The sequence below is a fragment of the Phocoena sinus genome, chromosome 8, assembly GCF_008692025.1.
Source record: "Phocoena sinus isolate mPhoSin1 chromosome 8, mPhoSin1.pri, whole genome shotgun sequence".
Taxonomy (NCBI): Eukaryota; Metazoa; Chordata; class Mammalia; order Artiodactyla; family Phocoenidae; genus Phocoena; species Phocoena sinus.
The window spans coordinates 63,832,990-63,847,446 of record NC_045770.1 but is presented as its reverse complement, the minus strand read 5'-3'; the positions used below and the strand labels follow the sequence as shown (position 1 = coordinate 63,847,446).

The following is a 14,457-nucleotide window of genomic DNA, read 5'->3' as shown; positions in this document are numbered from 1 at the left end:
TATCTCATATCTGACATCATCTTTGTTTCCAGTCCACTACCCTGGGTCTAGCTGGGATTATTACAATAACTTCTTAGCTTCTCTTTCTGCTGCTAGTGTGGCACTCCTCTAATTCTGTCACTGGGCAGTAAGGATAAGCTTTGTAAAATACAAATCTTAATACATCTCTCTCCAGTTAAAAAAGTTCTTCAATGGTTTCAGATATCTTTCAGGATTAAGTTCAAACTTCTAGCACTTTGTGATAATGCCCTTGTCTTATCTCACTTTTTTCCATTCTCCTATTCTTTGCTTAAAGCTCCTTTTCAAAGATAAGCAGTGGTTAAGAATCCGCCTGCCAATGCAGGGGACACAGGTTCCATCCCTGGTCTGGGAAGATCCCACATGCCGCGGAGCAACTAAGCCCCTGCACCACAACTGCTGAGCCTGCACTCTGGAGCCCATGAGCCACAACTACTGAGCCTGTGTGCCACAACTACTGAAGCCCACACACCTACAGCCCGTGCTCTGCAACAAGAGAAGCCACTGCAATGAGAAGCCCGTGCACTGCAACGATGAGTAGCACGCAGCAACAAAGACCCCATGCAGCCAAAAATAAATAAATTAATAATAGTAATAATAAAAAAAAAAAGCTGTTCACAAAAGCTGTTTTCTCCTCCTTTCCTTTGTTAATTCCCTCTAATCCTTTAAATCCGTTTAATAATCATTCTTCTTAGGAGACCTTCACTGCAGCTCCATTCTAATTTAGACACTCTTCTCTTCTGCTATTGCAATCTATACACCTCTCAGTGTCATCACACTGTATTAATGAACTTGTTCATCTTTTCCTAATTTGTTGGCTATTTAATTTTTCTTCTATGAATTTATTATTCATATCTTGTCCATTTTTCTGTCGAGTTGTGCTTTTCTTATTGATTTGTAGTGATTCTTATTTACGTGACAAATATTTTTTCTCAGTCTGTTCCTAGAGTTCATTTTTTGGTGCTTAGAAGTTTTTTTTTAGTAAAATATATCAAGGGTTTAAGTTAATAGTTTTGCATCTTGCTCAAGAAGACCTCTATTCCAAAGATATAAATTTACTTGCTTATGTATTCCTTCTAATATTTTTGTTTTGTTTTTTATAGTTATCTCTTGGAATTTGTTTCTGAATAAGCATCATCCACATTATTAGTCTCTGGGTATTTTTTTTTTTTTGGGCTACATTGGGTCTTCGTTGCTGCATGCGGGCTTTCTCTAGTTGCAGCGAGCGGGGGCTACTCTTCATTGTGGTGTGTGGGCTTGTCATTGCAGTGGCTTCTTTTGTTGCGGAGCACAGGCTCTAGGCGTGTGGGCTTTAGTAGTTGTGGTACATGGGCTCAGTAGTTGTGGCTCACAGGCTTAGCTGCTCCGTGGCATGTGGGATCTTCCCAGACCAGGGCTTGAACCCATGTCCCCTGCCTTGGCAGGCGGACTCTTAACCACTGCGCCACCAGGGAAGCCCCTCTTCGTAATTTTTTATGGTTGAAAATCTATTCAACATATTTATTGAATGCCCTCTTAGGTGTTGGCACTGTCATCTCCTGGGTGATACAATGGTGGGCAAAAAGACAAGGCCCTTTACCTTAATGGAGCTTACATTCTAGAGGTGGAGGCAGACAATAAACAAGTAAACAAATAATCCAAATAATTATTGCTTTTAATAACGACCATGAAGGAATTAAATGGGAAGCTACCTCTTAGAGTGGTCACTGAAGGTCTTAATATAAGTAGGCAGAGGATGTGTACATAAAACATTTCCACTGAATGGTTCTCCCATCATTTACCTAACCATTCTTTGGTGTTGGGTTTTTAGATTGCTTCCCCATTTACTATTATACTAAGAAATAATCCCGTTAGGAATAACTCCCTCTGCATGTTTATTCCCACAGAATATCTTCTTAGAAATTTAATTACTGGATAAGAACAATCAGTATTTTTATACACATTACCAAGTTACTTTCAAGAGGGAATTCCAATACATTCACCAGTGAGTAAGCTGAATACCGCTCTGAGAGGTAGGAGTGGAAAAAGTAACAGCCAAAAAAGGTACGTTTGGGCTCTGAGAAAGTAAAAGATAAATGTGCTGACCTGGATTTACAAATGAGGGGTGGCAGGGCGATGACGTGGGAAAGCATTGGCTTGGGAACAAGAAAACTGGATTCTAAACCGATTTCTGCCACCCTGTGACCTTCACAGATTACGGGCTCCTTGAGCCTTAGTTTCCTGAAACTCGGTGGGTTCGTCTCAGGCTTTATGTTTTCCAACATCTTCAGACCAAGCATTGTCTAGCCCCTCCAGATTCGAGACAGATTCTCGAATTGGTAGAGAAGAGACTCAGCTGAATCAGCATCCACCGCGAAACTCCAACTAATCATTCCCGGGCACTTCCGGTCGCCGGGACAAAGGCATTACAGTCTCTGAGATCGCACTTCCGGATAATTAGAGCTGCGCGTTGGATGCCTGCGTCTCTGAGTCACACCCGCTGACTCCGGTACCGTGACTGCGCATGCTCCGCACAGTCATGAAGCGGGGCGGGGCAGCAAGTGGGGCGGAAGGGGACCCTGACTAGTCTCGCGGTTACTGGGCGGGCGCGAGCGCGCTATCCTTGGGGGCGGTGCGGGGCGGAGCCTAGTCCGAGTAGGCGCTGCGGGTTCCGGCTTAGTGCTACTGTGCTCGCGGGCCTGAGGTCGTCTCAGGTGAGGTCGTCGTCCCGGAAGTGGCTGTGGCTGTGGCCCCTGGGTGTTGTAAGGAGCCTGCCGCGTAGTTGTTGTTAAGGGGCCGCGGCATCACCCCGCTTCTTCCACCTTCCCTGCAGCAGCCATGACGAAAGGCAGAGTTGTCGAAAGGTCGCAAACGGGGGCACTCCATACGACCCCTCCGGGGGACAAGGCAGCGGGGCCGCGGGGTCCCTCGGCGCCAGGCAGCGGAAACCACCTGAAGGGTGAGCTCTTCTGGGATCCAGAGCTGGGGCTGGCCCAGAGGCGGGAGTGTGCCGGGAGGGGCTTCGGAGGAGAAAGGACCCCTGCGGGTTCAGGGGATTTGCTGGTGGAAAGGGGGCCTGTTGGCATCTAGTGGCGGGAGCAGAGTCGAGGACCTGGGCTACGGCCTACCACAAGGCCGGACACCTAGTGGGTTCGTAAATGCTTTTTTAGTTGAGTTCAATTAGAAGAAGGAATGACACTGGCTGGTTGACGCTCAGGGAGATTGTAAGGTTGATAATATTGAAGTTAGGCAGAACTGGAAGGAACGTTAGCATTCGTTGATTTATTTTTACAGATGAGAAAACTGAGGTCCAGAGTGGATATATAACTTGCAGAAAGTCAGAAAGCCAGATTAGTGAAGTATTGGCTAAAAGCAAGGATTTAGCTACATCCAGGTGCCGCTTCGACACTTGGGTTTGCGTCTCTGCTCTACCACTTACGACTTTGGACTTGTTACCCCTCAAAAGCTCAGTATTTGAACTGTACAGTGGGGATGGTGATAATATTAATAATAGTAATATCCATTTAAGATTGATGCGTGGATTAAACAAAATAATTCACATAAAGGATTTAGTGTAATGTTTGGCTTATATGAAGTGAAGGCTGAATAAATGTTAGCAATTACTATTATAGCTAAGATCTCTTATTCTCAAGCTTTTTTTCCACTACACCATCCTGGCATTTCTCAGGGCCTCAAATATTATTTTAAGAAAAAAGTGTACCCAGAAACTAAATACTTTGATTTCATCTGGGCGTAGAGTTTTCATTGCTTTTCAGCAGTTGAAGTGATTTAAGCTCCTAAATGCTTTCAAAGCCCATAAACTTGGAGAAATCCTAACAAATGCCCATTAAGTTGTCTGCAGCTTACTCACACTGATGTGTTCCACCACCAGTGATGGGTAAAGAGAGGGTCTTTTAAGAGTGTCTAGCGACATTGTAACTATAGTCATCAGTAAAGTATTATACACTTTAAAAATATACTTATATATGGAGATAATATGTTTAACATTCAGCTGAAATTTTTTTTTTTTTTTTTTGGCCATGCGGTGTGGCTCTTAGTTCCCTGACCAGGGATCGAACCCGGGTCCTGGTAGTGAAGGTGCCGAGTCCTTAACCACCATACTGCCAGGGAATTCCCATCAGCTGAAATTTTTTGAATCAAATTTAAAATATATGAAAAATTTAGAAAACGTCTTGCAGAAAATGGTATTTTATTTTCAAATAATTTAAAATGTCTCCAGTCTAATTTGGGTCTTTCAGCTTTATATATTTGGATATTTTTACACCTTATAGACAATAGAGCCAGATAACTTCAAAAACCAGAAATGAAGTGTTGTCAAAGTATAAATCCACTCTAAATGATAGTAACCTTGTCTTGATGATGCTGCAACTGAGAATGACAGTAATCTAACGGCTTCCTGAAAAAGTATTTTCCAGATAGGAAAATACTTAGGGAAGTATTTTCCATGATGTCCAGATAGGACATCCCTAAAGATTGTCATTCGGTTTGGGATAGCAATCAGTTATTTTATTATTATTATTATTTTTTTTTTAACCTTAAGCTGTTCAGAAAATAAGACCTTGAAACTGCCAAAGTGCTTTTACAATTGTTTCTCGTATTTTAACATTTGAACAACACATTCAACAAAGTTATTTTTGTGATGCTGTCAAATGACTTCTGTGGACTACAAATCTATAGGAAGACAGAGGGAAGAGATATGAAGGCACGCCTTCATAGAGAAGTAGGGTTTGGGTTAGTAGAGAGAACAGAAAAGGATTCTAGGTGGGGGAAACATTAGGCTTGAAGGTTAGTTAGTGTGAACCTTTTGTGTGTGTCTATAAAGAGATAAACTTGTCAGTAGTAGAGGATTTCTTTTTTTTTTTTAATTTTTATTTATTCAGAAAAGGAAAGGTTTTAGAGAAAAAATTTTTTATTAACTCTTGAGAAATACATGGTAATAGAGTGTTTCTATAAATTCCATGTATTTGTATTTTTAAATAAATTTGTATTTTTATTGACTGATACATCTACATAATTTTGACAAATGGTTGTCATTGTGTGTATGCTTGAAATATTTTACACCTCACATTGCAGTGTTTGGTACATTTAGTGGATTCCTTGCCTTGACTCTAGTCCGACGTCTGAGTCTTACTGAGGACCGCTGTGATGATTTGAGCAAGGCAATAACACTGAAAGTCTAATTCTTGCATGATTAGAAAGGGTGAGAGACAAGAGGTATTACTACTTGAGAGGCTCTTGACCTACTCTGTGTGCAAGGGTACCTGGACCAGGTGTTTTATTTTCTTTTGTTGTTTGCCCTGGCTGGTCTTTTTACTTGCAAATCATAGAAGTTCCCCATTTTGATTTAAGAGAACTCCTAGGACCATGTTTTCCAATATATAGGTCATACCTTTGTGAGCGGTGTGAAATGAATTTGATGGGTAATCATGAGCCATTTAAAAAAAATGGAAGAGAAAATAGCAGAGTTCTTTGCATGTAGTAGCGGGTAAGCTTTGAATTTTATTTTTCAATTATATAGATTTTGTGTGTATCAGATCATGATATAAAATACACTGCTTATTGTGGAAAGCAGCCAGAAATGTTTGGGAAACACTGTCTTGAAGTTGGTTTTACAGCTCTTAGGAGGCAGTATTGTTCAAAATTGGATAATAAATCCCTCTCAGATGCCTGTTCTAGGTTCTGCCTTGCTAATGTGGTTCAACAAATATCCTCTGAGCATCTGCTATGAGCTAGGTACTGGCTTAGAGGAAGAAGAAAGCTCTGATTACTGATAACTGGGAACTAAGACTAAAATTGGCATTTGGACATCAACCAAGGTATTAGTATGATGTGTTGATGTCAGTCTCAACCCAAATATTGTATATCAGGATTCTTTTGCTTGTAATCAGTAGAAAACACAATCAAAAACTTTGCTAAAAGGAGGTTTATTGGTTCATATAACCAGAAAGTAGAGAGATTAAGTGGGATTCACTGGCTTCAGTCTGGGACCAGTGGCTCAGTGATATCATAGGATGAGATTTCTTTCATATCTTGTTTTGCTTACCTGATATTAGCTTTACCTTAAGGTTGATTCCTCTTCAAGGTCCAGGTAAGCTAAATGCTTCCTTGATAATTTTGAGAATCTTTTTCTAAGTATTAGCAATACAAATCTAGGTATTAACTCTGATTAGATTGCCTCAGATCAAATGCTTATCCCTGAACCTATCACTGTTGTCAGAGGGTAAGAATAACCTAATTGGCTCAGACTGATTCATGTTCAACACCTAAAAAAAGGGAGTAGAAATGAGGCTAAGTCAGTTTTCCCATAGACGTGGATTTCTGTGATGGGTCACTCATGATTTTTCTCTACTTGTGCTCAACCATCTTGGTATAGGAATGAAGAAAGTGAGCTTGAAACACTGATTTTGGGTTAGATTAGCTATAAGGAAAGAGTGAGGATTCTAATCAGAGGTGCTGCTGCATACACCATGGAGTCCAGGCTGGGCATAGAAGGAAGAGAAGTGAGGAGCCCAACAGAGGGAGAAAATGGAGGTGTTAAGCTCATGAAAGAATAAAGATGATCAAGGAATGGCATGTTGGAATTTAAAATACCCAAGATAGAGCAGTCTCAGGTGGTGTAAGAATTTAGTGTACCACTGGAAGTGGGTGGCTAAAGTTGCATAGAAATGAAAGTATAAGAACTTTGAGGCTGGGTGAATCATCTAAATAGATGTATCTTTTAGGATTATGAAAAGTTTGCTTGAAGCTTGGCTTAGTCTTCGCTGAATAGGGGAAGTGCCTGAAAGTGGTTGATGATAGTAAGTGAGGCTGTGTGGGTTGAATGGTAGCAGAGATGCAGGGCATAAACATCAGAGAATGAGCTTTTATACAAGATAGGTAGTGCTCTTTCTTCTGCTGCCTGCAAACATGCTTTCTCTCTGTGTGTTTTTTTAATGGTTAATTCTTTATATTTTATAAAAAAGTTATTTTAGCTGTTTAAATTTATACTTGATGATACTACCATTTTTGATTATTAATACATAATTTAAAAAATTTTAAGCTCTTTAAATAAAATTTACTTCCAAAAACGTTACAATAGATTCTTGTAACCATAAAAAACTTGTTAGAGGGAATTCCCTGGTGGTCCAGTGGTTAAAAATCTGCCTTCCAGTGCAAGGGACGTGGGTTCAATCCCTGGTCTGGGAACTAAGATCCCACGTGCCGTGGGGCAACTAAGCCCGTGTGCTGCAACTACTGAGCCCGGGCACCCTGGAGCCTGCGCAGTGCAACTACTGAGCCCATGTGCTCTGGAGCCCGCACGCTATAACTAGAGAGAAGCCCACTTGCTGCAACTAGAGAAGCTCGCGCGCCACACAAGATCCCACGTGCTGCAACAAAGAGCCTGTGTGCCACAACTAAGACCCCATGCAGCCAAATAAATTTTTAAAAAAAAGAACTCTGAAATCCTTGTTAGAGTTCCTGTAAACTGTGTCCTCAGAGGAGATGGGTCTTTTGCTTCCTCCTACCTATTGGAATGGTAGGATTCTGTAGGTCTAGAACTAGTGGACTAGATGACCAGTAAGAGTGATTCCTAAAATCTTGTAGATATAAAGATTTTGCTTTTCAAAAGGTATTGATATGAAAGTTATAAGAAATAGAGAGCTACTACAGGGGCATTAAGGTTAAGTTTTGATTTTTCAGGGTAGATATATGCATATTAGAAGTTAGAGAAGAGTTGCTTGTTAGTGGGAAGAATTGGAGATATTCAGTGAATGGAGATGAGATAATTCTGAGAGCAAGATCTGCAAGGAAGTGTGTTGGCATTTGATGCAAAGATAAGGGGAAAGAGGGAAGTGGAGATAATTTCATGAACAGATCTTGAGGTAGAGATTGGGAAGCTCTCTAAATTATGGAGACAGCCTCATTGGTTGAGAATGGGGGAAGTAGAATTAAAGGCTTGAAGACTTGAAATAGCCCTTTCGGAGGGTACTGTAAAAGGATTATAGTTTACCAGTGATAACCTTAATTGACGATAGAAAAGCAGGAAGCATATGAACTTGTAAGCCAGGAGAGCACAATGATCTTTCTCTAGCTGTACCTTTGGCCTGGGAGGAGGTTGGAAAACAGATACTGGGATAATTGAGAATGGGAATTAGTATGATGGAAGATTTGGAGGTTAATGAATGTATAAAGCACTGTTGTGGGTGGCTCTGAATGCTAAATAACTTGTGTCTAATGCAGCCAGAAGGAGGATAAACATTATAAATGTGTATGTTACACATTCAGATGTTGATCATTAAAGCAAGGTTTATAACCTTTCTTTTTTTTTTTGGCTGCACCTTGGACTTGCGGGATCTTAGTTCCCTGACCAGGGCCCCCAGCAATGGAAGTATGGAGTCCTAACCACTGGACAGCCAGGGAATTCCCAAGTTTATAACTTTTATCTCTGTTCAGAACTAAATGAATTACGTGCTAGCCTCTAGATTTATTAGAACTATACTAAAAAAGAATTGTGGAATCATAATAGGGAACACTCCCTATTTCCAAGTTTGTGTGAAAGAATGGAGAGCTTCAAAATTGTCTCTCACTTAGTTTTATTGCATTATTAGCTGTTTTCTTGTGTTTACATTATGCTGAGTACAATGCTTGAAAAAGTTTTCCTTTCAGAGAATGAAAAAAATAGGTATGGAGTTAAACTTGGAGGTTAATTTTGTTCAACAAATGTCTATATATTTCATCATCCAACTGTAAGGCAACAAGTAGCAATCAGAGAGATGTGTACTCAAGGAAGGCTTAGGGTGGTGTTCTGTAGTCCAGTTAAGTCCACACCTTTCTCTCCTCGGACTCCTTACTTAGGACTTGTGAATTAATGATGGGAAGAAAAATATTGTAGTTAAATTTTAGAGTTGCCATGCAAAATGTCTTGTTTAATTTTTAATTTAGGAGGACTGTTACCTACTGAAGTCTTTATTTAGATTTTTTTTTATTGGAGTGTTATTGCCTTACAGTGTTGTGTTAGTTTCTGCTGTACAATGAAGTGAATCAGGTATATGTATACATACATCCCCTCCCTCTTGGACTCCCCCACTTCTCACCCATCTAGGTCATCACAGAGCACCTCATTGAGCTCCCTGTGCTTTATAGCAGGTTCCCACTAGCTATCTATTTTACAGATGGTAGTGTATTTATGTCAGACCTAATCTCCCAGTTCATCCCACCCTCCCCTTCCCCGCCTGTGTCCACATGTCTGTTCTCTATGTCTGCATTTCTATTCCTGTCCTGCAAATAGGTTCATCTGTACTGTTTTTCTAGATTCCACATATATGCGTTAATATACGATATTTATTTTTCTCTTTCTGACTTACTTCACTCTGTATGACAGACTCTAGGTCCATCCACATCTCTACAAAGACCCAATTTCATTTCTTTTTATGGCTGAGTAGTATTCCATTATATATATGTACCACATCTTCTTTATCCATTCATCTGTTGATGAACATTTAGGTTGTTTCCATGTCCTGGCTATTGTAAATAGTGCTGCAGTGAACATTGGGGTGCATGTAACTTCTTGAATTATGGTTTTCTCAGGGTATATGCTGAGTAGTGGGATTGCTGGGTCATATGGTAGTTCTATTTTTAGTTTTTTAAGGAACCTCCGTACTTTTTTCCATAGTGGCTGTATCAATTTACATTCCCACTAACAGTGTAGGAGGGTTCCCTTTTCTCCACACCTCTCCAGCATTTATTGTTTGTAGATTTTTTGATGATAGCCATTCTGACTGGTGTGAGGCGATAACCTCATTGTAGTTTTGATTTGCATTTCTCTAATAATTAGTCATGTTGAGCATCTTTTCATGTTGCCTCTTGGCCATCTGTATGTCTTTGGTGAAATGTCTCTTTAGGTCTTCTGCCCATTTTTGGATTGGGTTTGTTTTTTTGATATTGAGCTGCATGAGCTGTTTGTATATTTTGGGATTAATCCTTTGTTGATTCATTTGCAAATATTTTCTCCTATTCTGAGGGTTGTCTTTTCATCTTGCTTATGGTTTCCTTTGCTGTGCAAACGCTTTTAACTTTAATTAGGTCCCACTTGCTTATTTTTGCTTTTATTTTCACTACTCTAGGAGGTGGGTCATAGAAGATCTTGCTGTGATTTATGTCAAAGAGTGGTTTTCCTCTAAGAGTTTTATAATGTACAGTCCTACATTTAGGTCTTTAATCCATTTTGAGTTTACTTTTGTGTATGGTGTTAGGTAGTATTCTAATTACATTCTTTTACATGTAGTTGTCCAGTTTTCCCCACACCACTTATTGAAGAGGCTGCCTTTTCTCCATTTTATATTGTTGCCTCCTTTATCAAAGATAAGGTGATCATATGTACATGGATTTATCTCTGGGCTTTCTATCCTGTTCCATTGATCTATATTTCTGTTTTTTTGTGCCAGTACCATACTTGATTACTGAAGCTTTGTAGTAGAGTCTGAAGTTGAGGAGCCTGATTCTTCCAGCTCCATTTTTCTTTCTCAAGATTGTGTTGGCTATTTGGGGGTCTTCTGTGTTTCCATACAAATTGTAAAATTTTTTTGTTCTAATTCAGTGAAAAATGCCTTTGATAGGGATTGCATTGAACCTATAGCCTGCTTTGGGTAGTATATTCATTTTCACAGTATTGATTCTAACAATCCAGGAACATGGTATATCTCTCCATCTGTTTGTGTCATCTTTGATTTTTTTCATCAGTGTTTTATAGTTTTCTGAGTACAGGTCATTTGCTTCCTTAGGTAGGTTTATTCCTAGGTATTTTATTCTTTTTGTTGCAGTGGTGAATGGGATTTTTTCCTTAATTTCTCATTCTGATCTTTCGTTGTTAGTGTATAGGAATGCCAGAGATTTCTGTGTGTTAATTTTGTATCCTGCAACCTTACCAAATTAATTGATTAGTTCTAGTAGTTTTCTGGTGGCATCTTTAGGATTTTCTATGTATAGTACCATGTCATCTGCAAACAGTGATGGTTTTACTTCTTCTTTTCCAACTTGTATTCCTTATATTTCTTTTTCCTCCTTCTTTTTCCTTCCTCCTAGCTCTAGCTAGGACTTCCAATACTATGTTGAGTAATAGTGGTGAGAGTGGACATCCTTGTCTTATTCCTGATCTTAGAGGAAATACTTTAAGTTTTTCACCATTGAGAATGATGTTTGCTGTGGGTTTGTTGTATATGGCCTTTATTATGTCAAGGTAGTTTCCCTGTATGCCCACTTTCTGGAGAGTTTTTATCATAAATGGGTGTTGAATTTTGTCAAAAGTTTTTTCTGCATCTATTGAGATGATCATATGGTTTTTATTCTTTAATTTGTTAATATGGTGTATCACATTGATTTGCATATATTGAAGAATCCTTGCATCCCTGAGATAAATCCCACTTAATCATGGTGTATGATCTTTTTAATGTGTTGTTGGATTCTGTTTGCTAGTATTTTGTTGAGCATTTTTGCGTCTATTTTCATCAGTGATATTGGCCTGTACTTTTCTTTTTTTGTGATATCTTTGCCTGCTTTTGGTACCAGGGTGATGGTGGCCTTGTTGAATGAATTTGGGAATGTTCCTTCCTCTGTAATTTTTTGGAAGAGTTTGAGAAGGATAGGTGTTAGCTCTTCTCTAAATGTTTGATAGAATTCGCCTGTGAAGTCTTGTGGTCCTGGACTTTTGTTTGTTGGAAGATTTGTAATTACGGTTTCAATTTCATTACTTGTGATAGGTCTGTTTATATTTTCTAATTCTTCCTGGTTCAGTCTTGGAAAGTTGTACATTTCCAAGAATTTGTCCATTTCTTCCAGGTTGTCCATTTTATTGGCATAGAGTTGCTTGTAGTAGTCTCTTATGATCCTTTGTATTTCTGCTGTGTCAGTTGTAATTTCTCCTTTTTCATTTCTAATTTTTAAAATTTTTATTTTAAAAAATTATTTATTTATGTCAGGTGTTAGTTGTGGCATACAGGATCTTTGTTGCAGCATGCAGGATCTTTTGTTGCAGCCTGCAGGCTCTTCGTTGTGGCGCATGGGCTTCTCTAGGTGCGGCACATGGCCTTCTCTCTTTTTGCAGCACGTGGGGTCTCTAGTTGTGGTGTGTGGACTCAGTAGTTGCAGCACGTGGGCTTAGTTGCCCCGCAGCATGTGGGATCTTAGTTCCCTGACCAGGGATCGAACCCTGCATTGGAAGGCAGATTCTTAACAACTGCACCACCAGGGAAGTCCCTCATTTCAATTTTATTGATTTGAGTCCCCTCTCTTTTTTCTTGGTAAGTCTGGCTAAAGGCTTATCAATTTTGCTTACCTTCTCAAAGAACTAACTTAGTTTTTATTCATCATTGCTAATGTTTTCTTCATTTCTATTTCATTTATTTCTGCTCTGATCTTTATGATTTCTTTCCTTCTACTAAATTTGGGTTTTCTTTGTTCTTCTTTTTCTAGTTGCTTTAGGTGTGAGGTTAGATTGTTTGAGATTTTTCTTGTTTCTTGAGGTGAGATTGAATTGCTGTAAACTTCCCTCTTAGAACTGGTTTTGCTGCATCCCATAGGTTTGGGTTGTCATGTTTTCGTTGTCATTCGTTTCTGTGTGTTTTTAAATTTCCTCTTTGCTTTCTTCAGTGATCTCTTGGTTATTTAGCAGCGCACTGTTTAGCCTCCATGTATTTGTGTTTTTTACAGTTTTTTCCCTGTAATTGATTTCTAATCTCATAGCGTTGTAGTCAGAAAAGATGTTTGATACGATTTCAATTTTCTTCAATTTTCCGAGGCTTGATTTGTGACCCAAGATGTGATCTATCCTGGAGAATGTTCCATGTGCACTTGAGAAGAAAGTGTTTTCAACTGCTTTCAGGTGGAATATCCTATAAATATCAATTAAATCTATCTGGTCTATCGTCTCATTTAAAGCTTGTGTTTCCTTATTTATTTTCTGTCTGGATGATCTGTCCATTGGTGTAAGTGAGGTGTTAAAGTCCCCCACTATTATTGTGTTACTGTCGATTCCCCCTTTTATGGCTGTTAGCATTTGCCTTGTGTATTGAGGTGCTCCCATGTTGGGTGCATAAATATTTATAATTGTTATATCTTCTTCTTGGATTGATCCCTTGATCATTATGTAGTGTCCTTCCTTGTCCCTTGTAACAGTCTTTATTTTAAAATCTATTTTATCTGATATGAGTAATGCTACTCCAGCTTTCTTTTGATTTCAGTTTGCATGGAATATCTTTTTCCATTCCCTCACTTTCAGTCTGTATGTTTCCCTAGGTCTGAAGTGGGTCTCTTGTAGACAGCATATATATGGGCCTTGTTTTTGTATCCATTCAGCTAGTCTGTGTCTTTTGGTTGGAGCATTTAATCCATTTACATTCAAGGTAGTTATCAATATGTATGTTCCTGTTACAATTTTGTAACTGTTTTGGGTTTGTTTCTGTGGGTCTTTTTCTTTCCTTGTGTTTCCGCCTAGAGAAGTTCCTTTAGCATTTGTTGTAGAGATGGTTTGGTGGTGCTGAATTCTCTTAATGTTTACTTGTCTGTGAAGCTTTTGATTTCTCTGTTAAATCTGAATGAGATCCTTGATGGGTACAGTAATCTTAGTTGTAGGTTTTCCCCTTTCAACATTTTAAATATATCCTGCCTCTTCCTTCTGGCCTGCAGAGTTTCTGCTGAAAAATCTGCTGATAACCTTATGGGGATTCCCTTGTATGTTATTTGTTGCTTTTCCCTGGCTGCTTTTAATATTTTTTCTTTGAATTTAATTTTTGTCAATTTGATTAATATGTGTCTTGGTGTGTTTCTCCTAGGGTTTACCCTGTATGGGACTCTCTGCGTTTCCTGGACTTGGGTGGCTATTTCCTTTCCCATGTTAGGGAAGTTTTCAACTATGATTTTTTCAAATATTTTCTCATACCCTTTCTCTTTTTCTTCATCTTCTGGGACCCCTGTAATGCCAGTATTTGTGCGTTTAATGTTGTCCCAGAGGTCTCTGAGACTGTCCTCAATTCTTTTCATTCTTTTTTCTTTATTCTGTTCTTCAGCAATTATTTCCACCAGTCTGTCTTCCAGGTCACTTATCTGTTCTTCTGCCTCAGTTATTCTGGTATTGATTCTTTCTAGTGTATTTTTCATTTAGTTACTGTGTTGTTCATCACTGCTTGTTTATTGTTTAGTTCTTCTAGGTCTTTGTTAAACATTTCTTGTATATTCTCGGTCCGTGCCTCCATTCTATTTCCGCGATTTTGGATCATCTTTACTATCATTACTCTGAATTCTTTTTCAGGTAGGTTTCATGTTTCCTCTTCATTTATTTGGTCTTGTAGGTTTTTGCCTCGTTCCTTCGTTTGTAACATATTTTTTTGTCGTCTCATTATTTTTGATGGTTGGGGCTGTGTTCCTGTCTTACTGGTTGTTTGACCTGAGATTTCCAGCACTGGAGTT

General features: G+C 39.1%; 1 protein-coding gene across 2 annotated transcripts in view; it reads left to right on the top strand.

The window, feature by feature from the left end:
• Positions 1-2,599: 2,599 nt before the first annotated feature.
• The window catches only part of TMEM41B (transmembrane protein 41B), a 30,397-nt gene continuing 18,539 nt past the window's right edge, over positions 2,600-14,457 (top strand). The window contains exons 1-2 of one of the 2 annotated variants that reach the window (XM_032640772.1): positions 2,600-2,711; positions 2,834-2,956. In XM_032640772.1, coding sequence (XP_032496663.1) covers positions 2,836-2,956 — 121 coding nt within the window. In that variant the 5' untranslated portion in view covers positions 2,600-2,711; positions 2,834-2,835. Of the gene's footprint in view, positions 2,712-2,830; positions 2,957-14,457 lie in introns of both variants that reach the window. The other variant, XM_032640771.1, reaches the window with a different exon arrangement.